We start from the raw sequence: 27,382 nt of genomic DNA on the forward strand, positions 1-27,382 counted from the left end.
GACAAGTCAAATCAAATGACTGCCTATTAGATCTTTCCATTCACTAACAATATTAACTGCTGTGTCTCATTAGTCTTTTCTTGCCACTATTATCTTGATATACTTCCTGTGTCTCCTTCCCAATTACACTTTACTCATCAATTACAAACCTCCTGTTCTGTTCTCAGTTAAGTCACTTTTCAGAAAGTACAACAGATATGAGGAAATAGCTTTATTTCAGTAACACATTAACTGCATCTTTAAACTTAAAAAGCAAGTAAACAACATAGAAGTAGCGCTCTTTTCTGGTGTAACTATCTGCTTCACTTCCATCTCTTCCTATCGTTTGTTCTCCATATTTGCCTTACATATAACGATAAACTCGGCAGAAGAGAGGCCATTATTATTTCAGGAAGTACTATATATATCATGGCTGATTTTTACTTGAATAAATAAATGTCTGCTCTGATCAAAAAAAACAAAACAAAACAAAAATCACAAATCTCTGGAGTCATCGCAGCTTCTTGCCACACTATATTATTCTGTGTCAGTAGTTCCAGATAATCCCATCTGAATAAGAACAGGGTTGCAGAGTACAAATCAGACAACTGTGCCTTTCAAATAGTGGCTTTTTAATCTCCTTAAATGAAAGAGATTTTCAGATCAGCAAATGTGATGCAGTATCTCTATGCTAAAGCTTTGCACAATTTTAACCTCACTTTTCCTCACAGATAAACTAAAGAAATTAATCCTCCATGTTCAAATAATGAGTCTCTGCTAGCTGAAAGTGATAAGCATTAAAAAAAAAAAAAAAAAGCTTGCTTTTCTCATGCACTCAATAACAGAACAACAAACACTGCTAGAAGACAACAGTCTAGTGGTCCTAATTCTGCTGGCATAGAATGCCCATTTATTTTTAAGACAATCAAAATCAAATTAAGAGTTCTGTTCATATTATGCTTTTTGTTAGCTATCTTCAAATTATGCTATAGTATACAAAATAGTATAAGTAGTATCTTCTTCGTTTGGGTAAGCAGAAATAGATTTTTTTTGTAGAACACATAGAAGTGGATGCTCATGAGCAGTACTGCCTCCTTGCCTGTTACATGCAATGCTACATAAATACATTAAAGATAAGATACACCTATGGTAGGCTTTCTGAACTCTAACAACACTGAAAGAAACTATGCTCAGTCTAAACCAAATAAAGTATCAAAACACTTCTGTAAAAGCCATGTAAAAAAACCGACACATGCTTCATTAGCTAACCTTAGCAATACGTTATTAGACATTACCTTTGTGTAAAGAGTCAAAAATAAAACCACATCTCCAGCTTAATAAATCCTTGAAATTATCAAACTTAAGTCACTTTACTTTTTTGGAAAGAAATGGTTAAGAACAATAATATTTTTTCTATTACTACAACTATTACTGGTACTATTACTACAACCATCTCAAAATTAAAACGTGATACAAAGTTTCCCATAAAAATAGCTTGCCTCTAAAAATACACTTCCTCCCCAACGGCACGTATCTTACTTGAATTAATGGCACTTGTAAATTGAAAGAGGTACTCTGAAGTGGATATGTGTTACATTTAACATGAGAATTACCAGCTTCACAGAAAAATATGAATAAGCAAAGATACCCATTAAAATCCAATCACTTACTTCAAGCATATCCATAAAGAGCAGGTTGATAGGTACTCCTGTTGCTCCACGTATGGGCTTAACGGAATTTATATCAGCCTCTTTTACCAAAGAAAAATTATGGCTTGGTGGTCAATCAAACAAAATTGAATGCAGCTGGCATATCTGATACAGTGGAGATTTCACTATTGTTACTAATAAAATGCTACTTCAGTGATACAAGATTAGATGCTACGTTTGAGATAGTCACTTTTCAACTAAATAAAGAGAGCAAGGTGATGTTGAAGAACAATTCAGTATAACAGGTGAGAACTTTTCCAGCCTAAATGATCCTATGGTAACCTTCAGACTTCCATACAACCTCTACTTGTCAAATAGATTTAAATCCTTAGCATTTTGTTTGAAGTATAAAGAATACGTACTTTATTCTCTGTTCCTTGCTATCCTTGTAACATATTGCACATTGCACCAAGAATAAGATATGCATAACAGACTGGTAGAGCTAATACAGTAGTATTGCTTGGATTCTTTTCAAAACTACTAGAAAGAGTGAGACACTCCCACATAGCCTGTAACCATTAAGTGTCTCTATCTAGTCACAACTGTTTTCCTTGATGAAGCAGTAAGAGACAAAAAAACAAGACCACCTGAATTTTATCACAGATGTTTCACTACGTGCTGCAAGTCACAGGAAGACATTCAAGTAGCACAGGCCACATATGTGCAGCTACAGCGTTAAGTAGTTCTGTGCCCTATCACCGTTGCAAAAAACCCCGCACCATATGGATGCAGTTCCAAGAAAAAAAATACTACAGTTAGTCATACAATTTAGCATCACTTCTGTGCTGTTCCTCTCTTCAATGTTAGTAGCTCTTCTGCTATTTACCTTCCAAGTAAGGTCGGACATATAAAACAGCAAACATACATCATGCATTATACAATCTTATGAGAGCAGGCAATATATAGCAGAAACTGGAGGATAGGTTAAGGACCAGTAACATGTAAAAGAAACCTGGGACGTCTGGTAACAAGCAGGGACACATAGCTGGCAAAGTACACGATGGGCTGTACTGTGGGGGTTCATGACTGCCTGATGTCAGGCTCTGCTATTAGGACAAGCAGAAGAATAGAAGGCATAAGGGACTGCATAAATGAAAGACAAAGTATGACTGTAAGAAACAATTACCCCTGAGACTAGGAAACAGGTGCATATGCTAGAGTATCCAGGAAGATAAATAGAAGGTTACGCACTAAAAGAAGCACTAACACTGGGTCCCTGGAGCAAGTATTCTCAGGAATGACAGGAAGAGATGAACACATGGATGGATGAAAGGAAAGCTACTGGCAAGCCGGGGACCAAGTACTCTGGGGGGTGCTTTAAGTGCGGAGAGGGAGAAAAAGACAGAATTAAGCAAGAGAGAATGAAAACATTGCCTGGAGAAAAGCCAGCAGGTGGGAAGCAGATTGCGGGATGAGGAGTGAGAGGTCCCATAGAGGGCTCAGGGGGTCTTGAGTCTAGTGCTCTGAAGCAGAAGAGCACATGCAGATGGCAGGCAGACTGCCGAGGTCGAGTACCCTGAAAGAAGGCAGTAGAGAAGAGCAGAGCATAACAGAAGATAACGCTTAGGACTTAGAGGCAGCAGATAGAGGGCACTTCGTGGCAGGAAGAGAGCAGAAAGACAGGTCCCCGAAGAGAGAGGGGGGCACAAGACGCAAGGGTGCCGCGCGTCAGCCCTGAAGGACAAGCGCAAAGTGCGCGGAGTATACGCCTTCTGATGGCGCACGCGGTGTAACTCGGGCACGACTTAACCCCTACCAACGCCAACCCGCCCGTCTTCCTGTTCGTGGCTGTAGGCCGTGTCTCTATGGGAACCATGGTGGGCCCCGCCTGTCCGGTGGGGGGGGCCGTCACTATGGGAACCGCGGCCCCTGACGTCCGTCCCAGCGTTAGCCCCGGGCGGGCCTCTGGCGAGCAGGGCTCGCACCCAATCCGCGCTCCGCCGGCCGCGGCCCCGCCCGTCCACCGCTGGCCCCGCGGCCGTCAGCCGCGAGCTGCCGCCTGCTCCAGCCTTGTTCGGTACCGCCAGTCGGTTCCCCTCGCTTCCCCCCTTCTTGCTCAATAAACCAGTGCAAATCGGTTTCTCTCGTAGCATTCGCTCCCAGCCGCCTAATACCATAATCTTTTGCTCGCATCTTCCCCGTTAACATACAGCGGTCCTTCCTTCACATTGTGCGAGTAAGCACACACCCCTTTTTAATTCCAGCCTCTTTTAATAATACTCACTTCTCCCAACGCACATATGTGCCATAGTCTTAAATACCATTTAGCTGTTCGCTTGTCTTGCTATCTGTTTCATTCATTAGTATTAAACAATTTCTCCCTACTCCAGATCAGGAAGGAGCGCCTCAGCCTATTGTGGGCACAGCTGTTTGGAATAGGAGCTGACAGAGAGCAAGCTTTCCATTCTCTCCTAACTCCCTGTGCATTGCTTGAAAACCTTCAAAAAGCTTGTAAAACCTAAGCTCGGGCAAACTGAAACTATAGGTTATGCAGCACAGATAAGTATGTTCTGCTACCAAGCCACTTCGTTATTCACAAATGTATCCATCAATTAAAACAGAGTACATCGTCTACGTGACACTGAGGAAGATGTAATGCATGAACTGGACGTAAAGTGTGATTTTCCCTTAGTCACTCTAGATGACTTGCTTGTCTGGAAGTCACGAGGCAAACTTCCTGTAATGCTTTCTTTTTTTTTCATGCTTCTGGATTATATAAAATGCTTTGCCAGGTGAGAGACCTTTCAGATACCTGAATGTTGCATGAATTGTAATTATACCTGAAGTATACTAATTTTTAGAAAGTAGAATATTTTCAGTAGTTCTTACTTCTGTTTCCTTAGGTCATCAGAGAAAAAAAAATCCTGACCTCACATCACCTAAGGAAAGGATAGGTTATTTCCACTGATAGCTATTATTGAAAATTAGAATCAGAACTAATAACCAGTCTTTTGAAATAAACTGTTTCATTTAGCTACACAAAGTGTATCTACATATAATATCAAAACACTAAAATTAATAAAGGGATTTTGTTCATTTGTTTATATTAATCACCTCTGGTTTAAAATACACAGTGAAATCTGGCCTCAAATCATCTTCAAAATCTTCTGAGCATACAAAAATTACACTGCAAGTCCAAACATAACTTATACTTTGCATTGGGCCTCTCAAAGCATTCATCGGAATCAATACATAGTAGATGAATGCTTAAATTCATATACCATTTTGGCGTACTCCTTTTCCTTCAGTCTTACCCCAGGGTTGCTCAGCCTATCAATTGCGTTATCTTTTGCAACACTTCCTCCTCCCCTTCCCCCCCTTCCTTCAGATTAGCTGTCATCTTCTCCGAGGTACCTTCAGATAGTTCCTAGTCACACAATTAATGCACGTTGGTTCCCCGAATGAGTGACTGGTAGGTTCTACTAATTCAGTACTGCTTAGAATCGGTCAATCTTGATCTTAACAGTGAGTCAAAAAAGATTACACAACATGGAGTTTTGCATCAAGGTAGAAAGCCATACACCCCTAAAATAAATGCAGAAGACGTCCTGGTTTCATAGACAGAAATGAAAGGAAGCATTTTCTTTTATAACAAAAATTAACAGGAATTTAGAATGGAGAACCAGACTTTCTGATCTTACCAAACACTAGTGAGTTCGGGAAGATATAGCCTAAAGGCAGATTTCAGCCACCCCTGAGATGCCTTCAGAGACACAGCTTCTAAGTACAAGTCTTTGGCCCCATCACTGTATTGCAAAATAGCAACATTTACATGTGGCTTCATGAAGAAAGAAAATGAACTTAACCTCTGAAAATGCTGCATTTTTAGAGAGAAAAGCAGTATATCTGGGCTACAAATATACTACTATGCTTGAGAGCACTTTTAAGCTTCCGCTCCAAAGGCAACATCCAACTCATCACGGCCCAGCTCTGTAAGACAAGTCCCATGATTACACAAACTATTTACACTGCCTCCCTCAGCTTTGTTTCTAGGGAATAAAATAGTTCAAGGCACAAGCCACCTGAGAGCCATGGCACACTCCAAAGATGCTTATCTGGACAGTCAAAGGAACAGGCTTATGAGAAACATCAGGCAGGGGTTCAGTAAGTAAATACAGACATAGTCTACCTTAATTAAACTTAAAAATCAAAATATGCATCAGAAAAGCCTTTCTTTAAAGTGAGCTTTCCTTCAAATGAATAAACTTGTTGTTTCCACGGAACCACGAGGAATGTTTTTGGTCTAGAGAATACTACTTGACAAACAGTAAATGTAAGCAAAAATAAATAAACCAAAACTAACATTTTAAAGATGATCTTCTAAAAGTGGCGCAGCTTGCAAGGGACTCCAGAGGAACTTTTGATCCCCAGTATCTCTGAAATTTGGGCGCTGCTACTAAGCAACATTTAAATGTGTATTTAGGAAACATTTAAATTCCAGTTTCATCCAGGTTAGAAGAATTTGATTTCCATGTCTATCTGTACAATAACTGTGGGTTCTTATTTTTAAGACTATACACATTTTTGTAGGTACAGTTCATGTTCCTCAAATGCATCTTGAGAGTAATAAAAAGGCCTTTATTTTCATACTTGCTTTAGAAACAAACTAAAAATTGTTGAAACCTCCACTCTGAATACTACTGGTCTTTCTGCAGTAAAGATCTTACAAGGGCTCTTTGTACAACATGGTCTGCTACATGTACCTTCTGAAGCAAAGGCAGAGATGTATGCCCACACAGTGCAGTTAGCGGTGTCTGAAACTGTTTGAAATGTTCAATGTTATTGTTAACATTCTTAAAAACATTGCAGTAGAAATCTGTAATTAATATAACACGCTCAATTCAAGTGTAAATGAGAAAACATAGCCCCCAAAATAAAATATCTATAAAAGCTTAATAAGAATAAATATTTACAGGCACTTTGAAGGTAATATTTGGGACTTACCTACAAATGGAACAGCAAAGACTACAGTTGGAATGGAATAGTAAACAACTGCCAATCAAAAATGTTATGACACAGAAGAATCTCTACAGTTCAGGTGTTAAGGAAGACATTTGCCATAGGAAGACCTAAGTTTAACAGAAATGAAGCTTTGTCCTAATGTCAGCTACTTGATTCCTATTACACTATATTATTTCTATTACTCCTACAATCAGGAACAATCCTTCAGCCACTTTTTCCTCTTTGTAAGCCTGACTGGGTAAAAATTGTCAGCATTCTCTTGCTGTTTTTACTGATGTGAATAGCAAAGTTAATAGATTCACTACACCTATACTCCATCTTTAATGGAAACAATCCATGAATTTCATGAAGATCAACAGAGGAAAATGCAAAGTACTGAACCTGGCAAGGAATAACGCCCATGCATTGATACAGACTGGGGTCTTGATGGACAACAAATTGCCCATGAGCCAGCCATGTACTCTTCTATTTGGTAGACAGGATACCGTTAGCCTTCTCTGCTGCAAAGGCACAAAATAAACAATAAAAGACAAAGTCAAATGGAATATGTCAATAAAGAACACAGTGGGATCCTTATTTATTTGGATACCTGTAAGGAATTACAGCGTGCAGGACTTTCCTATTGAGAATCCTCCTGAGCAAAAAACTAAACTGAGATTTTCACAGTCTACTCTGGATAGAGAATTTGCCTAGTTAATGATTCCTCTTGAGTTTGTCTTAACAACACTTTGAGATTATCTGTAACTGGCATACTTAGAAATGAACAATAACAAGATGCAGAAAAGATGTTTTTTTTTTTAATTACTATTATTTAATTAGAATTGTAGATTTTTTTTTCAAAGCTCTGTTCAGAGACAGATGCCTTAAGTCACTGTATTTTGAGTTTTCTTTGCTGCACATTAACATTCCTTCTACTCATACATGTATTACAGCATATTTACTGCTTAAACACATGCTATTTAATTCCACTTAACAGGTAGGGGGGTTGTGCCTTCATCTCAGTTCCAAATATATCTGAGGTTATCCGGACTCTATTCAGGCTTCTGCAAGCACAGCAACCCTGTGTTCTACTCACTTACACTAGTGCCTTGTTGAATACTGAATTAAATCCAATGATCCCAGTACCTTGGCACGTCATCTATGAGCACATCACTTTGAGAAAACATGTTCTTCAAAAACAATGGGAGTAATCAGATACAAAAGTGACACCAGAAAACACTGTTCACAATTTTCTCAGCAGCTGGACTATGGCTATGGACATCCATTCTGAAAAACAGACTGATGTCACTCTTCTGCCTCTATGATAACACAATGACCTCTTAAATAGTTTTACAACTGACCTCTTAATAGTGTTCTAGAACTGAACTCAAGCCAGAGAGCGTGTGTTGCACTCTTCTGACTGGGCCGGAGGAAGTGGAAGTCTGCACAGAGATAGAAGCTGTGGAAAGGGCAGTGTTCCCAGACATGAAGACACACCAGTTCTTTTTCTTGTCTTTTTAAAGTGTTTGGTGAACACCTGTTTCCTTATCTAGCCTCTTATATCATTTGAGTGCCTATAAGAGATACTGATAGCTTAGAAAAAAAATCATAATGTAGGTGCACCTACAAGATATAGGTGACATATTGGCAGGGACTTTGCTTCTCCTCTCTCCATTCCTTGGTACCTCCGTCCATTCTGAAAATATCTCAACAGTATAAATCTCTAAGGTTTCAATTAAAAATTCTACTATGGGGCTATACAATTCTATGATGTAGTTACTCAAGTAATGTAGAATAATAAAGCAAAACATTTTGCAGGATGGAACTGTCCCTCCTTAAGAAATTAGTCAGAGACTGGGGCAATGTGTGGGAGGCAGTTCCATTTATCAAGAACTGTAACTATTTTTCCTGTCTGGCAATAGAGAACGTACTTCTTTTTCCTGGAGAACCAAGATTACCTGTAGAGACAAAAAGTGTCTTCAGTTGCTGGACTCCACCAATTTTGCTGGGCTGCAGGCACTGTACCACTTGCTTCAGAAGCTCCACAACACTTTGTTGCTCTTATGCAATTACCTTCAACTAACCTGTAAGTGAATGGCCTGAATTCAGGTAACGGTAGATGGGTAAAAACTGGTTTTACTTATTTTTAAGATTAGCAATGTGTATCTCACTGGTTGAATGCTGTCTACCCAAACAATCCACCCAGCCATGTTCATCCTTGTTTATTACTGCAATGAATCCCTAAGTGAGTAAAAATTAATACTACACCAAACCTGAATCAAAAGTCAAAGCCAACCTAATGAAAAAAAAAAATCTATGGCGTCTAGAGGGTTTCAGATCTTCCCTCTGTATTACCCCATTTCATCAAGTAGCTTCTAAAATTCTGGAGCTGTACAACAAGCTGCACAACACCAACCCTCATAAAGTAGTACCATATCCTAGCCTCTACTAGTTACAACACAACACCTGTGCATCTCCACACTGGTGATAGGAATGATAAAAACATGGACTGGATTGTGTGCTGTTAAGTGCTCTACAAAACGGAGCACGTATTCCTAAATTTCTTAAGCCCTGAGTAGCCCAAGGAATGCTACTTTCTGTGCTACACTTCAAGAACCCATCACAACTTGCATGGATGCTGAACAATAGCAGTTGTTCACAGTTTTACACACAGTTTTATAATTCAACATTTGTATGAATACCAGTAGAGCCACAGCAGATCAACAAAGATCACTCCACCTGAATTTAAAAAGCAAGGAAGCTCATAGAAGTCCTTCTTATGTGAAGAAACAACAAAGGAACCGTGATCGCTCCGTGGAAAACAGAAATGGCAGCACAGGACAAACCTCAGCTACAGAGGCCAATCTGTTCATGAAAGCCCATGGCTCCTTTGGGCAGCTAGGGCAACATCCCATGCGGGCTGGACCCAGCCCCGCGTGGCGCCCCGCGAGTGCCTCAGGAAGCTCGTGCCGGTGTCCCGCGCGACGGCCTGCGCGGCCCCAGGCCCCCCCCGGGGCTCCGCTTCGAGCGGGCGCCCTTCCACCGCCCCGGCGCGCCGCGGAGCCGGGCTGCACGCGGCCGGGGAGCCCCTGCGCCGACCGACCCGTAGCGCCGGGAACGGGGTCACGTGGCGGCGCTAGGACCCGGGCGGCCCCGCTCCGGCAGGGGAGGGGCGAGCAGACACGTCCTGCCTCGCCGAAGCGCTCCGCAGCCGGCGGGGCGCAGACGGGCTGGGACGGGTCAGCGCGGGCGCGCGGGGTGAGCGGGCAGCGGTCCGGCGCGCGCAGGGCATCCCCACGCCGAGGCGCGGGACGTGACTCAGGTACTGAGGTGGAGCCGCCGCGCGCGATGCTGCCGACCGCTCGGGCGCCAGGGGCCGGGCGCCGCGGGCAGCGCGGGGAGCGCGGGGGTCCGAGCCGGGCGAGCCCGCTCCGGAGCGTCGGGCGGGAGGCGGGCGCGCCTCCGCCTGGTGCCACTCGGGCCGCGGGACGCGCTCGGCGTGGCCGAAGCTTTGTGCGAGCGCGGCGCGGGCGGCGCCGCTGCATCCCTCGCCCCGCGGCTGCGCGGGGGCCCGCTGGGGCGGTGGGCACGGCGCGCTCTGCCCCCGCTCCGCCGGGCTCCTCGCGCGGGACCGGGGGGCCCCGCGGCGGGGCGCCGGCTCCCGCTCCCGGTTCTCCCCGGCGCGAGGGGAGCTGTTCTCAATCGCTGATGCACGTACTTTAATTCAATTTATTTATCATAACTCATGCCTAGGTACAAACCATCTTGACGGGCCCCTGTCTGACACAGTAGCGCACTACTTGTGGCTTATCTGCTTATATGCCAGCCATTTTAATCAAACATCCATTTCCAAAGACTGCTGTAATTCCCGCTCCCTACAAAAGCATTATCGTATTTGCCAATGCCTTCCCTGACCTCCTGTCCTCCCCAATAGGCCCCACCATGATTTTCATTCTCCCATTTTGGTCTTCTTTGTTTTATCGGTTTTCTGGCTGTGCTGCATTTGCTTCTCTTAAGGGCTTGCCAGCTTTCACTATTCTCCTATCTCACTCCAAACTCCTGGGATAAACGAGTAATTCAGTGCTGTTTATAGTTGCTGGTGGTGTTCTATACCAACGTTATAATCAATCTCCTGTTCCCACTTAGCCTCAAACCATTTCAGTGTTTCTTCAGTGCTACAGCTACACTAACACACACCATGACTTACTAGCAGACTAGAATGACACAGTAGATTCCCGCTGCAGGTTTATCTGTACAAAAGAATGGTGATCAGTGTCCATTATATTATCAGGGTAAACTGTTCTGCAGGGGAAGTTGAGTTTGCTTGTTTGTTTGTTTTTATAATGAACATGTTAGAACTGTTTTCTTTACATTATCTGGGGAAAATCAGATTATATTATAGCCTTTTTTTTTTCCTTAATGAGCATGTTACCAGCAAGTACCCCTAGCTTATGGTGGTCTAAAAGCAAAAAAAAGTCATGGATCTGCATAATAACTTGAAAGACGAATTCTTATTGTGACTTTCTTCTTACCAAGAAAAAAACATCTCTTTTTAATCTCAAGATAAATATTTTCCTTAATTACAAATACAACTTGTAACGAACAGTTCAGTCTTCTTGGGTACCACCTTTGAGACAAATACACTAGTTCCCTAACAACAGCATCATTGACCTCAGTAATTATTGTCTCTATATCAAATGTTCAGTTTCTGAGAATTGGGCTTATTTTTCTGAAACCAATGTTGTTTGTTTATTTGTTTGTTTTTATACCACACTTATTACCATAAGTACAAATTCGTTTCTGTCAGCATCACAGAGGGACCTTGAGACCAGACGACATGTCCTTTCTGTGTGCACAGAAGCAACGACAAACATGACTTAGGTTGTATTTGAATTATCCAGTTGCTTTCAGTATGCTTTCAAAAAAAGAAGTTACAGTATTAAATTTCATTCTTCATGTATCATGAGAATTAATTTCAGCCCTGCAGTTGTGGTGCTTTTGCAATTTGGTTTTCCAGTTGTTTACTGTAGAGAAATTACTTTGTGTAGAAACAAAAACTGATAAGGATAGATAAATACTAATTAAGGATTCAGTCCCGTCACCAGCAGTACCTACATGCTTATTTTTGTGGAATACCATGGGACTGGTCTGATATGTAAGGTGCTCACATGCATGTGCATTGTATCTCAAGCTGGGCTAGCAAATGTAGCTGAATGTATTGGGAAAAGATCAGCTGGCCCATAGGTATCCTATTACACAATCACTTTTGATAGTGCAGCTGCGTAACATGGTATCATACATCGATATATGTGACTTCACACTTCATTCACAATATAAGTCACCTTAATATCTTTGTAATTTCCCTTGAGTTATACTTCTAACTGAACCACAACAGGTGTACTGTAGTAACAGATTCTTTTACCTTTTAAACTGCTGAGTGCCACACCTTAACAAACTTCCACTCCCTCAGAAATAAATGTTGCAAAACAATACAAGACTTCACCCTATGACATCCTAAACTAAACGGTTTACCAACTGCTTTATCCAAAAAGCACTTAAATCTACCATCCAAGACAGCGTGTTTCCAAGCACGTTTCCACTGTTTCTAGCAGTGCTGGTGGCAGTGTTCTGCGCTGGTAAGGAAGCCGTATTGCTGCCACTCAATCTGCTGTTTGTGTGCTTCTTTTTTTTTTCTTTTTTTTTTTTTTTCCTGCGCAGAAGCATTTAGAGTAAGGCAAGTCAAAGACCTTTCCGTGTGAATTACGAGCAGTAGCAAAAAAGTGCTATTTCCCAACAGAGGCAGAGTCCAGTATAGAGGGGCCGTGGCTGCCCCCCGTGTGTGCGGAGGGGCTGGGAGCACGATGGTGGCAGGCGCTGTGCACTGGGGCAGGCACAGAGCTGCACAGCCTGAAGCTGAGAAGACGCCTGCGGGGCACTCCCCTCCCCGCTGCTGTGGACACACTCTCTAGAGAGGTGGCTGCGAGGCTCAGCGCCCAATCACCTAACCAAGCGTTTTCAGAGCATTCATAGAGTCGAGTAACAGCATTAATGTTTGGGGCTGTGGCAATGTCTTTACAGGGGACAATCCCTCAGACTGTGCTTTGCTTGCTTTGGTGGATTTGAATTGCCACTGTTGTGACAATGGGAACTCAGGAATGTAAGCCCCCAGGCTCTACACTGAAATGAAAGTTGAGCAGTAGTAGCAAAGGGATTAAGGAGGCAAGGCTGAATGTGGAGACCTTCAAATCCTGGTACCGGCCTGAAGCCAGTGATGGCAGGAACAAAGCCCATCTTGTGGGTGCCTCATGAGCCACTGGTGGAGCACTGCTCATGCACTGGGGCCAGTAGCTCTGCACTCCCAGGTGTGCCCCAGATGCTGAAGGAGGAAGCCAGAGGCAGTGATGTTTTGCAGCGGCCGGAGCAGGGCTCCGGCCGGCACCAGCTCTGCTCAATGCCCAGACAGTGCTGTCTGGCCAATGGCAGTTGGGACGCAGGGCAACACATTGCCCTCACAACACCCTATAAAGAGAGAATCATTATTGCTTTCATTCCATGGATAAGAAACTAAACAAGGATCTCTACCTTGCTCAGCCTGGACTGCCTTTTGTGATTGTACATCTCTCAACCTAGTGGGGTTCTAGTCTGAACTGTGATTCCTACGTGGAAGTTCATGTTTTCTCTTTGATCATCATTATTTATTTCTATCCAGCCTTGAATTCCTAGGCTAGATTTCTAGCAAATCTGTCCTAGTTAAATACATTCTGGAGAAGTTCTCAAGCTACATGGGTCAGCCTACAGACTCACAAATGTCCTTCTCACCCATACTGCTGACGATAAAGTACCGTGTAAAGTTGGTTAAACGCTAATATTAGATTCTTGCCATTTCTATCTGCTGCTTTTTATAATACAAATGTCTTTCTATATATGCACTACATGCATTGTCACACCAAACCCACCCCTGATCATGCTACCTACAATCACCTCAGATTTCCTTCAGAGACTGTATTAGTTCCCATGGCAACAGCATGAAAACACACATTTAACTACACTTGCTCCCTTTGTTTCACACATTACCAAAGGAAGAACCCATTTATCATAGAATCATAGAATGCATAGGGTTGGAAGGGACCTTAAAGATCATCAAATTTCAACTCCCCTGCCACGGGCAGGGACATCTTCCACCTGACCAGGTTGCTTAAACCCCATCCAACCTGTTCTTAAATACTTCCAGGGATGGGGCATCCACAGCTTTTCTGGGCAATTCCATTCCATTTATGATGGAAGGAATCTGGAATAAATACTGGCAATTCTATCATGTCTGTTTGTGTAGATACTAACACTCATCTGCAGACAGCTAAATGTGATCCTTTGCCTCTAAACAGGGCTGAACTAGCAAAAACAAAAAGAAAAGCAATCTTTTGCAGTAGTTACGTAGTAGCCTCAAGACGTGGAAGGCTTTGGCAATATCCCCATACCAAGCACTGGAAGCAAAATTATAAGAAAAAAATTGTGCAAATCAACCATGAGCCCACCTCCTCCGGTGCTGGCCCTAGTTTGCACAACCTTACAGAGGAACCTCACTGCTACTTCCTTTATAGTTCTTCAGGAAGTAAATACAGTCAAGCCTAGTAAGCCACTCTGCAACATGAAGGGAACAGGATGAAGTGAATTTCCTGCTCTGTATTTAGAGATGTGGTTTGTTTAGCTAAGGTTAGTGGTCTTTTAATTCTGATATGTTAACATGAGCTATGCATGGATTAAACTAGAAGACCAAGACTGATGTATGAGTGTGTACAAGGTGGCATCTGAGGGTCTGGTATGTTGTTTTATGGTGATTCTTAGCCCTACATGCTAGTAGATACAAAGAAAAGAAGAGTAAATGGATGTTACCGTTTCCCATAGCCTTATTTTTATGAAATGCTGGGAGTAGTGCATGTTCCCCCATGTCTGTAAGTCTGGCCTTTTCACCATAACAGAAAATAAAACCGTCTTAGAGCTTGTTTGTCTTGCGGCAGGCAAAGCTGGTAAGTCATGTAGGCCAGCTGGAACAAAATACTTCGCTTACCGCGTGACCTGCTCTGCTAGGCGCGGAAGAGCACGCGAACGGCCGGTGAGGAGCGTATTTCTACCTGTCCCGAGCGAACCGGGCTCCGCGGGCTGCGAGCACTGCACGGACGCCCCGCGTCAACCCTGCCCGCACCTTCCCGCCGCGCAGCAGGGAAGGCGCGCTGCAGGGCGGAGCGCCGTCCCCGGGTGGCGCGGTCGGCTGCGTCTGCTGCAATTACGGGAGGCGCCCCGCCCGCACGCCCGCCCAGTCACGTCCTTCACGTCTCAGTGCGGCGGCCTCCGGCGCGCGCGCTGCCGTGGAGGCTCGCGACGCCGCACGTCGCAGCGGCGGGGTCACGCGGGGTCGCGGCGACCGGTCCCGCCCCGCGGGCGCCGCCCTGTGCCACGGCCGGCGGTCCGCGGCCGGGGGTGGGGACTCAGCCGGGGAAGCGCCACGGCAGGCCCGGCCCGACCTCCGCGGCGCCAGGGAGGAAGCGGCTCCGCGCGTTCCCTGCTCGGAGGCTGGTAGCCTAGCGGAGCCAGAGTGGGAAGGAGCCGGGCCTTCCTCCGGGCCGGGTTTGCGGTGTGCCGGCTGCCGAGTTAGCTTCCTGCTCCCCTGGAGAAACTCCGAGAAGCTTTGGCAATTCTTTTCTGGAAGGAACAAGCGTGCTGCCGAATAGCTTTTGAGGGTGATTTGGCTCAAAAGTCACCTGCCACTGAGATTGTGTGGATGTACTTTACTCTCTGGGTCACATAATTCCTAGCGCATAACAATCGTTAGGCAGACCTGTGTTTCTCAAAGCAGAAGCATTGTTTGGTGATGAACATCCTCTCTGATGTGCAACCATGCTTGCATCCCTCTTTTAGGTAGTACTATAGAGGAACATTGAGCCAACAGGAGTATTAATTGCCCTTTAAAGAAATTGCCGCATTTTATTCACACAAGATTTTATATATAATTTTTCTGAAGTTTCACTTTACGAGTCAAGTCTTCTGTAATAAGGATATCTTACAGAAACTTAATTGATGTGATACCTAATATCTCTCTGCTGTCTTCACTTAACGGTAACACTCCTTCTGCCTTTTCAGTATTTTCTTTTCCCCTTTTAAAGCTTTGTGGCATTTCTGTGTAGTACATAAAATTCTCACAAGAAAAATTTTTATTTATTAAGGAGCTCGTGGCTACAAATAGAAGGTGTAAAAGATAAGATTCAGTAAATAAAATATTAGAAAATTAAATTGATACTGTAATAACAACAGTAGAAAGCATTGCATCAGGCACACAGTAAAATCGAACATTGCTGAAGTTACTAACTCCAATCTTCCACAAAAACTGCCCATGCTGATTTTCATTGCACTTCAGCTTAGGTGCTTATATCATGTGTGGAAACTAATAGCTCATGAAAATTTCCAAGAGATGTCCATCTTTTCAAGATACCTGTGCATCAAGGCTGTATTGTTGACCTCAGAAAATCCATTTGTCCAGTGTTACACAAAACACTTGTGATGCACTGGGATTTTGCATCCGGGTCTTCTAAGTGAATAGTCCAAGAGTTTCATGTAAAAGGTCTTGTGACAAAGATTCCAGACTTTAATGCAGTAGTTACATATTTATGAAAGTTGAATACATCACTGAATTGCTGTAATGGCTGTGTTTTTTCTGTGAAATGGTGGTTCAGTTGAAACACAGGTTTGATTTTGGGAGAGCTGTGAAGGGATGTTCATTAAAAATTCTACTGTCTCATTTTTGTGTCATTTTTTGTAGATTTGTAAGCCTTAACAAGGAATAGTTAAAAAGCACTGCATCTTCAAGATTTCTGTTTAAAATAGTCTAATATCTTGTTTGTAACTTTAATTGTAGTGCAGGTTCTGCCTATTTGGGGTAGATAATTGCCCCAATGTCTGTAAACTAATTGTTTCTTGTTTCTTAGGGAACACTCTTGAGCTTTGTCATGGGAGCTGTAGTAGCTGATGATGGTCCATCTGGTGTTAAAGCCCCTGATGGAGGCTGGGGCTGGGCTGTCCTTTTTGGCTGTTTTATCATCACAGGATTCTCCTATGCCTTTCCTAAGGCAGTTAGTGTTTTCTTCAAAGAACTTATCCGTGAATTTGGTATTGGATATAGTGACACTGCATGGATTTCCTCCATTTTGTTGGCCATGCTTTATGGAACAGGTAGGTAGTTCTCTGGTTTTGAACCACTGTTGCATCATACAATGTTTGTAAATCATATGGAGATTCACAGTGTGAATCATGATGGTGTGTCATTACTTATGTACAAGTAAGGCATTCAAAGAATTATTGTTAAGCACATAAATTCAGAAATTATTTAGGCACATACAGCTTCCATATAAAATTAAATCTCTGTAACTTCGTAACTAAAGACTCCATAACTAAAGATGATGGAAAAGGAAAATTGCATGACATTGTAAATGAAAAAGTTGAAGTATTTGACTCTAGAGAAAAGCACAACCTTCTGGATTGGCCTCACAGTGTCGGCAAAGTAAGGAAAGAAATGTGAACTGACATGAAATCAATTGCAAAAATTGGCTTATCTTAACAACTGTAACTTGGTCTTCTTGCCTAGGTCCACTCTGTAGTGTATGTGTCAATCGCTTTGGCTGTCGCCCTGTCATGCTGGTGGGTGGCCTTTTTGCATCAATGGGAATGGTGATAGCCTCCTTCTGCACAAGCATCGTTCAGATCTACCTAACTGCAGGTGTGATTACTGGTAAGTAATGTGCATGATTGAAAATGACTTAGCTAATGTGTTTGCTTTAGGCTGAAGTTTCATATAAATGACAAATATCTAAACTATTGGGATCATCTACATGGGCTTTTATAAAGACAGCAGATAAATTTGGATTTTTTTTAATTATTATTTTTTAATGAATATTATCTTTTCTGGTATGTTTAACAGCCACTGCTGTTATCAGTGAAGTGAAACCATAGAGTATAATAATAGAGGTGAAATTCTCTTACAAATGTTACCTGAGAATTCTTTTGTCCAGTTGAAGAAAAACCTATCTTACACTATGAATCAGATACCATGCAATTAATTTTTTTAAAGCAATATTGGAGGGCAGTATTGATTTTTTTTTGTACATTCTATTACAGGTTTGGGTCTGGCACTCAACTTTCAGCCTTCACTCATCATGTTAAACCGTTACTTTGATAAACGCCGGCCCTTAGCCAATGGGCTGTCTGCTGCTGGGAGCCCAGTGTTTCTTTGTGCCCTTTCACCATTGGGGCAGATACTTCAACATGAGTATGGTTGGAGAGGAGGATTCCTTATACTGGGTGGGATGCTGCTCAACTGTTGTGTGTGTGGAGCACTAATGAGACCTTTGGAGCCACCCAAAAAGCCTGACGCTACCAAAGAACCTGCTGAGAAGAAAGCAAAGAAAAAACTTCTGGATTTCAGTGTATTTAAAGATGGTGGCTTTGTAATCTACACGCTAGCAGCATCTATCATGGTGCTTGGACTCTTTGTTCCCCCAGTTTTTGTTGTGAGTTATGCCAAGGATTTAGGGTATCAGGACACCAAAGCAGCATTTCTTCTGACTATTCTGGGATTCATTGATATTTTTGCTCGGCCTATTTGTGGAATGGTAGCTGGTCTCAAGTGGGTTAGACCACGCTGTGTCTACCTCTTCAGTTTTGCTATGATTTTTAATGGCTTTACAGATCTCATGGGTTCTATGTCTGTTGATTATAGTGGCCTGGTGGTCTTTTGCATTTTCTTTGGCATTTCTTATGGAATGGTAGGTGCTCTTCAATTTGAAGTTCTCATGGCTATTGTTGGTACCCAGAAGTTTTCCAGTGCTATTGGTTTAGTGCTCCTGGCAGAAGCTATGGCTGTTCTAATTGGCCCACCGTCAGCAGGTAAATATTCGATTCCAGCATTCAAAATCATTTGTGTTGCATCTATTTATACAAATTGTATGATAAAGGAGAAAAAAGACAGTATGAGGCACTCAAGAAGTGCATATTTTTACTCATGCTTGCACATGCTTACACAACTTTCTGCAGCTGCAATCAGAAACACTCCAAAACAGAGCAGGATGATCCTTCTTGGATCTATTTCAGGATTGGTTGAATTGCCATCTGGAGATGCTGCTCTTTCTTCCCTCTAAGCATGAACTGGACCTCTTATTAGATGGCATTGTATGAGATGAGTTTCACACAGAGTGAATAAATTTGATGAAGTTCAGACCTCTTTGGATTTGGAATTCAGAGTGTGAAACCTGTCAATTTTTGTTGGAAAGTACTAGGATAGATTCTGTATAACCATGGTAGATTTGAAGGAGGAAAAGCTTCAGAAGATAAATAAGAGGAAAAAAACTTACAAGGAAAAAAACCTCAGGAAGGTACACTGACTGCTTCTGCTGCACGTCTCACAACCCAAGAATAAGGGAACATTGCAAAATATTATTTTACTATAATTTTAATCCAAAATCACAAATTCATTATCAAAGTACATAAATTTAACAGACACTGCACTGCAAATAACAACAGTTCACTGTTGTAGAATGTTTACTGTTTACACCAGACACTGAAAAACCACCTATTGTCTTTGTTGTGACAGAATCCTTCATGGAAAAAACAGTACTGTACTTTGCTTCCTCTGATCTTCAGGTTTAAAGGGAAACTTTCTTCACATCCTTTCTCCTCTTCTTTCACCTTCACCCAGTCTAAAGCATCAGAAGCAGTCAGTTACCCCAGGCTGCCTATTAAATAAGACTTGCATTTTAGCAGGCCATTTTACTCCACAGACATTTGCACTGCCTGCGTAGAAAGGAAGTTGGGAGAGGAAGCTGACCATACAGATTCTGGCCATGGATTTTGATCTGAAATACGTGATACTTGTCTCATCTCTTGCATATGAAGACTATGCTGGTTTTATTTCAGCTGAATTGCATGATATTGTGTGTGCGAGAAATATTTTGTTATGAGCTTGTTAAAGTGCTATTTCAAAAACTTGGTTATAGTTATGGTACTTCTAGACAGGAGACATTTGAATATTTAAAATGCAGACAAAAATTCTTTGCAAGATAATCACTTTTGTCATTTACCTGGAATATTGTCTTTTTCAGGAAAACTCTTGGATGTAACACAGAGGTACATGTTTGTTTTTATTATTGCTGGAATTGAAGTTACCACCTCAGCACTTGTATTGGCCTTGGGAAATTTCTTCTGCATTAAGAAAAAATCAGAAGAACCACATACAAAAGAAGCAGCAGCAGAAAGAGAGGAACTAAACAAATCTGAAGACAAAACTCCTGAAGATGCCAAGGTGGACTCTATTGAAGTGGAACAGTTTCTAAAAGATGAGCCTGAAAAAAATGGCGAAGTTGTAACTAACCCAGAAACCTGTGTGTGAGTGTGGCAGAAAACTGACAAAGTCTTTAGAAGAGAGTCAAAAATTTTCAACGCTATTTATTTTAGAAATAGAACTAGTTTATAGGGCTGGGCCATCTGCTTTATTAACTGGAGGACAGTCAGCTGATGAAGTCTCTCTGAAAGCTGATTTATTAGACAAACTGTTATCAGAAAATTAGCTTTATCGGTAAAAGGTGAAACAGTGTGGTTATACTTTTTATGTAAACTAAAAAGCTTTTATAAACACAAGTAGAATCTTGCTATGCATCACCAGAAACTGTTCACTTGTAAGAGATGTAGGAAGAATATATCTTTAAAAAAGTGGCACTATATGTATGCTTTCAGACAATATGGATGAAATTGCTGTGTTGTGCAGCTAAATGTAACTTCCCTTGCTGTGTTCTTTGTGAAGGAAAAAGAGTTTGAGATGGAGAAAAATCTCAGGAACTTAAACGGTCTCCGTTAGGTCTTTGAATTTCTTACTTTTTTAGATTTTCAGATTAATTGGCTCAGCCCTAATATAATTTTGATATGTTACTTTGATTTATTCCAACGTATTTCTATGAGTTTTGTCTAAACACGTAACCTTTGTAATTATCATCTGGAAACACTGTACACAGAAAGGCACATTGCTGAATACTGTCTTCAGCAGATTACACAAGTGATATTCCTAGGTAATGCTGAAAGAAAAATAAAATGAGCAGATTCAATACCAACAGACAATAAGCAAAGTTAACCTCCATTCACATACAGTTTTCAGTGCAGTTTCCCTGTAACATTTGAAAATATTACAAGTAATATCCAGAAGATGGAAATTAGGTTTTCTAGAATCTTCTGAAAGAGTATCCATTTTGTATATAAAAGAAACATTTTAAGTGTCCAGATCACATATAATGAGATAGATGTATGTTTGTTAACTGAGGGAAAAGGTTGAGACTACTTTGAAACATGTCAGCTGTCTTTGAAATGCAATGTTAGCAACATAGGAAGGACTTAACATACTGTTTTTTTTGTTTGTTTGTTTTTACATTTTTATTATTTTATTTTTACCCCACTTCCCTATCCTTTTGCTTAACCTGTAGAAGTTCAGGGTGCCATTCTTGTTGTTTGAGGAAACATCGTGGAACTGTTGATCACATTTATAACAGCACTGCATAGGAGCCCATCAAGAATGGGGTCTGCTCTACTACTTGTTCATTGCACAAACAGCACAGGGAGCCTGTACAGTCCTTAAAACTCTAACGTGGGATGAAGAGGAAACAGAAAGAGATCAGACAAGGCAGTGACAGCAGATTTGAAAGAGAAAAGATTAATTGTGAAGACTTTGGATTGAGAAGAAAGGTAAAAGGAAGGCATTCTACATTTTCCACTTTTTTTTCCAAGCAAATACATAGAAGAAATATAATCTTCTCTACAAAATCATGCTACTTCAACCCAACTTTCAGATATGTTTATAAAAAGCTCTGTAGGATTTGTGACTGCAGTAACAATCTTCAAAACAGGCTTACTTGTAATGGATTCAATTTTTCTTGGTAGCAGGAACAATGGCTTTGACGTTCCACATCTCTTATTAATTAAAATATGTAAGACACTAATCCCTAAACCTCTGTATCCCTGCATAACAAAGTAACATCATTAGTTGTCTCATACTTTATCATTTTAGCAGAAACAAAGTAAAACTAAGGAAGGCCCAAAACCATGAACCATTCCCTAATTTATTTTGCATACCAGCTTCTACTCTGGTAATTTTTTCAAAATGGTTTTGCATTGTTAGGACAAATTTGCACAGAAATTGAAATCTTAGGATCATGTTCTCCCCCCCCCCCCCCCCCCCCCCTTTGGATTGTTCTTAAATGGAAATGGATGCTGTACTAAACTAAAAGGTTTATATTGCATATAGTACATTAAAACTTTTTTTTTTTTTTAATTTCCTATTTATCAGCAGAAATTGCATTGGCATGTCCAAGTTACCAGAATTTAGTCATATAACTTAGCTCCAGTTTGCCAAAGATTAAATCAGCGCTTGGAATACTACTCTGCTAGCCCCAGAAGGTCACCATGTCAAAGGGCAAGAGGAAAATGGAAACCACAGAGGCTGTTTCAGATGATAAAATAAGGCCCAATACAGCTTGCGGATTGAAGTTTTGCATTCCATTTCAAAAAGTAAAAACTAGAAACCTTCCAAATGTGAATGCAGATTCTGAAATAGTCATTTTTGTCCTATTATGGGTTTTGATCACCAAATTTCTTTGCTATACTGTTATCATGGAACTAGTTGTTTCTGTGACCTTAGGGTTTGGTACAATTTTAAATACATTCTGCAGGAATTGGGACTTGACGATCCTTGTAGTCCCTTCCAAATCAGGATATTCTGTGATTCTAAATTGTTCTAAATTCAGATGTTGTGATTCTAAATTCAGATTTTAACTTCTATAAAATTTTGGCTTATACTGACTTTATGGACTATGTTTCATTTTCCATAAATAACTTCACAGTTAAGATGGAAACCAGAAATTTAAGTTACACTTTTACATGACTGGGGCAGATGAGGGAGCTATTAAGACAAGGGAAAAACATTTCAGCAAGACCCCTTAAAAGCATGTACCCAACTGCTTCTACAGCCATGGCCACAAAGGCCTCTATATTGAGCTCCTCCTCCCCCACGATGAAAAAAAAAAAAAAAGCAGCAATTCATTAGACTCCCAGTGCTGTCTAAGAACAGCAACTAGAAACTTACATACAGAAGGAGAAGATCGTATCTGAATCCCTTTCTCTTGGCAAGATTAGCCTGCTTCTCATTAATTTTATTCTGCTTATAAATTCACAAAGAATTGCTTTTAAACCCCTCCAGGTATTTTGGTACAGTACTTCTTTAATCTCAACTCTGTAGAGATGCAAATCCTGTATGTGTAGTTTGTGAGACGTGCTCTTTCATTTATTTTGAGAATGGGGGTGGTCAGAGTAAGAAAGCATTGCTAAAGAGAATAATTGCTTGGAGGCACAAGCAGAATAGTGCTGTGCAACGTAGATGTAGATGAACCTTTGTTCAGCCTTCACCTATTAAAAATTTTGAGACTTGAAAACTGAAAAGAAAGGTTGGAAGACAGGTAATTATACAACTGAATTACCAAGTATTTCAACGACAACATTACAAGTTGCTCTTGCATCTGCTACTGGTACATATATAATTTTTTTTTTTACATGTAGTTCATTAATCTATTTAAGAAGTCTGTAAGAGAAACAATTGAAATCCGAGATACAAAATATCTAACTAGTATAATACAAAACAGCTGAAAAACTGTTTTCACAGATTATTTCTCTGAAACTAACTGTCTCTTAGTGCACAGGCTAGCATAATGCTGAATGTTTTTTAGATCTCTGTACATTCTGTAAATTGTGAGCTATAGGAATTATGGTTAAAATATTCTATGCTTGATAATATAATGGATCTTAGGCCCATAATTTCTTAATACAAAAAGAGGGTGTGTGTATACATGCCTGTAACACAGAGAATATATCAACAGGTGAGCACCTACGTACGTATGTATCAAACACGCAAAATACAAAGTAGAGTGGAAAAGAGATCTGTTTACTGGACAATGAGCAATCCATAGTTGAAACTATTTTACTCTTCCTCCTACACAAACATAAGTTTACTTTTTGTTGTTGTTATTGTTACTTCTCAATAAAAGATCTTGATTAGAACCCACAAGACCCCTGCAGAACTAAAAATCTTGGAAGTCGTGGAGCTTTCTGTTTAAAATCACAGTCTCTGATTTTTTTTTTTTTTTGGTCCTTATATACATTACAGCAAGTCTTCAGTAGTACCAGCTGCTATAGCAGCTAGTTCCCTAAAGCTGAGAATTGAGAAACTGAGATAGTATGAAAGACTGGACAGTTCTAGTGCTTGTTATTAAATCCCACCCAAACATGTGTTAGGTGATGTAACATCATTCTCTAAGAAGAAATGAAAAGATTCCAAAAATCAAGCGCTCAAACTTAAAAATTAAATTCCCAAGTACACTCATGTATGTACCTTTGTTACCTGCCAAAGAAAAGTTTAAATTTTGTAGGCAATCATAAACGGAGGGTTTTCAGGAGCATGCAAACTCTTAGATTTTAGATGGTAAGTACTGATTTATGTATGCCTGTCTGTCTCTCTGCTACTGTTTTCTTGGGGATTATGGGAGTACACTTCAGTTTTGTCCAAGTAAGATGACTTTTTATTTCCTGTTAATGCACTTTAATGTTATATGTACATTTATACCTGGATTTGTTTTATGCTTTTCTAGTAAACGGTTGCAAATATAGTGAATAAATATTTATTTGGTTATTGATAACTGTGGACATGAGAAAACAAGCTTAGATAAAAATACCTTTAATGCCCAGATTTGGAAATTGGGTTCCATTTGCACATGCTCACATAGCCATACAAATGCAGTGTGCTTATAGAGAAAAATAAAATTAACGGGAAACAGTGAGCTGTCAGGCAGACTGAATTTGATGTATGCAAGGGGACTGTTTTTGCAATGACTCAGAGTTTGACCACTTCTAAAATGGAAATGGGCTCCCTTCTGCAAATGATTCTGAAGATCACTTTTAAGCATCAACTTATTTAAAATAATAGCTATTAATTTTCTGGTGTTTCACTTAGGAGTTTTTCTTGTCCTCTACAGAGTGCTCCAGGTTTCATTTGCAGGTGAAGTTTTACAAGCTGCTTTGACTTATAAAGCCCTAAATATTTTGAGTACTGACCTGTCAGTAAGTTGTCTTTATCATCAAGTGATACCCTTTAGCATGCTCTTTAGAACTTGAAAGCTCCTAAAAAATATTGCCTCATAATGTATTTATCTTGGTATTTTTTGGATACCCAGCTGAGACTGCCTCCTCAAAGTATACTTTCAAGGCTGCACATATGTGCATCAAAATTACAGTCTTATCAATGCAGTAAGAGAAACATTTTGCTATCTAGAAGCATGGATACTTGGGAAGTTTACATCTATTTGTGCCTAACACTAAGCATCTCTGCTGAGCAATCTGGGAAGAATCTCTTCATCTTCAAAAGTTTCTGTGTATTTACACTTTGAAGATCCTAGGTCTAGTTTACATAAAATGTATGTTTGAATAAATGCATTATTCCTTTTTTTTTAATTATTATTATTTTAGTTTAGTCAAAAGTGGTAAGACTTAAGGTTTAATCAAATGCTTTGCTACCTTACTGGCCAGCTCAAGCCATGTCCTGCTACAAGAATGAATGTTACTGGGTGGACCAAAATGACAGACTTTAATAGCACACAGTCACAGCACACCCTTGTGAAGGAAAACCACAGTTTATATTTGCATCTGGTACTCTCTGAAGTCTGAAACGAGTCCAGCCATTCACTGCGGAGGAAAATGGGCATGATCTGAACTGCACTGCTCTTGTTTCCTGCAGCTGGACCCAAAACAAGAAGCCTGAAGGAAGGTGATCTGCTGATATTCGAGGAGTAAACAACTTTGACAATAGCAGAGGCATTGCATATGAGAAGCAACAGATTTGGAATATATATCTTAACATATCTTCTCAATATTTCTGACACAGAGCTACACTTTGTGCTAGTGGGAAGAATGTGCATCTACTGCAAAAGTAGGAGCTCTTAAAATCTCCTTCTAGCGACCTGGTCTGTGAGATCAGCGATCCTGCACTTGTCTGAGAAAGTATGGAAAGTTAGAGGTACACAGAGTAAAAAGCTACTTACCTCTAGTTATATGCTGTTTGTTCTTGGACCAATCTCAATACCTGCTTCATCATCTCTGCAACATTCCATCTGGCAAGTTCCTCATTAGTCCTAGATGAATGCTTCAGAGCATTAAGAAATGAGGATAGCTCTTGCCCTTCTGACTCTTTGTCTACTACTGTTTCATCTGTTTAAATGTTTTCAGTGGAAGACTCTGAAGCCAATGAAGAAGTGCATCTAAACTTCAATATTTAAAAATCTTAAATAGAAAAAGTATTTTTAGTCTTGCTGAAAAAAGTTGCATGAAATCCACTGGTGGACAATGTCAGACAAACTTAAAATACAATTTACAGTGGAAGCAGAGGTACATCTGTTTGGGGTCTTTCAAGAAAAAAACCTGCATGACCTCAAAACCCTGTGAATCCTTAAGGATTGTGGGAAATACTAGGGGTACTGCATTGACTTCGTGCCTTTAACACTTGCAGGTCTGAACCAAGATGAGGACTGTAGTTAAACTAAATGTTTGGTCTGGTTATGCAATCAGGACTACACATCTTCTTCCCAGTCCATAATGTACCAAATGATTTCTCTGTTCCACTTCCACCAACCCCTCTCCACCCTCCTCAAGTATCTTGAATTGGTCACAGGAGACAAAGACACAGTAGACATGTGCTTAACGCTTTAGGATGCTACACACAAATTTCCCCTTTTCCACACTCTGATTTGTTCATTATGTTTATATTTCTTATGGCTAGATCCTACCCATACCTTTTGGTCAAGTGCAAAAACTTTTTATTATTAACCTGTCTTATCCAGTGAATTGTAGGAACTACTCTGTGTAGAAGATACTCAGATGCAAGATTAAGTTCACTGGGGATTACACTTCCTCACAACTGGATTAAAATTAGATTTCTGACCCTATGGCTCAGCACTATTAAAAGAACAGAAGCATTGTTTGTTTTCACTTAGTATTTTCTATATATGAAATGAGTAACATTAAGAGAAGCTTAAAAGGTAAAGCATAGGACTTATTTTCAATTGTTTTCAAGGTACTTATAACACAAAGAATTCAGGGATTTGCTAACCATTACGATTATGTACAACTGCATTACATGTGAAATTTCCCACATAAAACACATAGCCAGTTTTAAATAAAAAAATGTGAAGATAAAATAAATATCCTTCCAGCTTTTAAAGGCCTACTAATCAGAAACAGTAATTTTGAAGGTATGTGTGCCCTCAGATTTTGAATAGACTTTTGAGGATTACTTATCAAAAGCCGGTAATTTTATTATACAAGGCTTTGTATATAGAGCTCAGTATTTCTTATTGCTTTTTTCCGGCTCTTATAACAGATCAAGTCTCAATAGCAATTCTCTTTCCATACTTCCTCTCAATACAATGTATTACTTGATAAATGATTTAAAAAAAAGAGACCCGCAAAAGAAGTAATATCCAAACAAAAACATTTACCTTTATAGAGACAAAAGACATGCTCTTTGTGAGCAAAGCAATTAATGTCTTCTCTTTTTTCCTGCATACCTTAGCTGCTGCAATCTAACCATGACTACTTAAATCCTGTCACCATTTCTTCAAATGTTTGGAATT

General features: G+C 40.6%; 2 protein-coding genes and 1 long non-coding RNA gene across 8 annotated transcripts in view; 1 reads left to right on the forward strand and 2 right to left on the reverse strand.

Annotated features, from left to right (window-relative positions):
• Positions 1-6,859: 6,859 nt before the first annotated feature.
• LOC121056903 lies at positions 6,860-9,797 on the reverse strand. Its single transcript, XR_005813555.1, has 3 exons — positions 9,369-9,797; positions 8,588-8,713; positions 6,860-7,150 (listed from the first exon to the last, which is right to left on the reverse strand). It is a non-coding gene; the product is annotated as an uncharacterized LOC121056903 (long non-coding RNA).
• SLC16A3 (solute carrier family 16 member 3) lies at positions 9,784-22,508 on the forward strand. 3 transcript variants are annotated; one of them, XM_040530412.1, is made up of 5 exons: positions 9,784-9,951; positions 16,607-16,850; positions 17,263-17,406; positions 17,793-18,560; positions 19,772-22,508. In XM_040530412.1, the coding sequence occupies exons 2-5, from the start codon at positions 16,628-16,630 to the stop codon at positions 20,056-20,058; spliced, it is 1,422 nt and encodes a 473-aa protein (XP_040386346.1). In that variant the 5' UTR covers positions 9,784-9,951; positions 16,607-16,627; the 3' UTR covers positions 20,059-22,508. The 3 variants fall into 3 exon arrangements, with proteins under 3 accessions (XP_040386346.1, XP_040386347.1, XP_040386348.1); XM_040530413.1 differs by lacking the exon at positions 9,784-9,951 and adding an exon at positions 14,024-14,339 and having other exon boundaries at positions 19,772-20,773; XM_040530414.1 differs by lacking the exon at positions 9,784-9,951 and adding an exon at positions 15,297-15,542 and having other exon boundaries at positions 19,772-20,773.
• The window catches only part of CSNK1D (casein kinase 1 delta), a 31,473-nt gene continuing 24,275 nt past the window's right edge, over positions 20,185-27,382 (reverse strand). The window contains exons 9-10 of one of the 4 annotated variants that reach the window (XM_040530417.1): positions 25,796-25,896; positions 20,185-23,140 (exon numbers count right to left, since the gene is read on the reverse strand). In XM_040530417.1, coding sequence (XP_040386351.1) covers positions 25,798-25,896 — 99 coding nt within the window. In that variant the 3' untranslated portion in view covers positions 20,185-23,140; positions 25,796-25,797. Of the gene's footprint in view, positions 25,897-27,382 lie in introns of all 4 variants that reach the window. The other 3 variants (XM_040530416.1, XM_040530415.1, XM_040530422.1) reach the window with 3 other exon arrangements.

Source organism: Cygnus olor, chromosome 18 (genome assembly GCF_009769625.2).
Source record: "Cygnus olor isolate bCygOlo1 chromosome 18, bCygOlo1.pri.v2, whole genome shotgun sequence".
Lineage (NCBI taxonomy): Eukaryota > Metazoa > Chordata > Aves > Anseriformes > Anatidae > Cygnus > Cygnus olor.

Coding starts and splice junctions, on each gene's coding strand:
- SLC16A3 (XM_040530412.1), top strand. CDS start 16,628: ATGGGAGCTGTAGTAGCTGATGATGGTCCATCTGGTGTTAAAGCCCCT. Junction 17,407..17,792: donor AACTGCAGGTGTGATTACTG/GTAAGTAATGTG, acceptor ATTCTATTACAG/GTTTGGGTCTGGCACTCAAC. Junction 18,561..19,771: donor AATTGGCCCACCGTCAGCAG/GTAAATATTCGA, acceptor TGTCTTTTTCAG/GAAAACTCTTGGATGTAACA.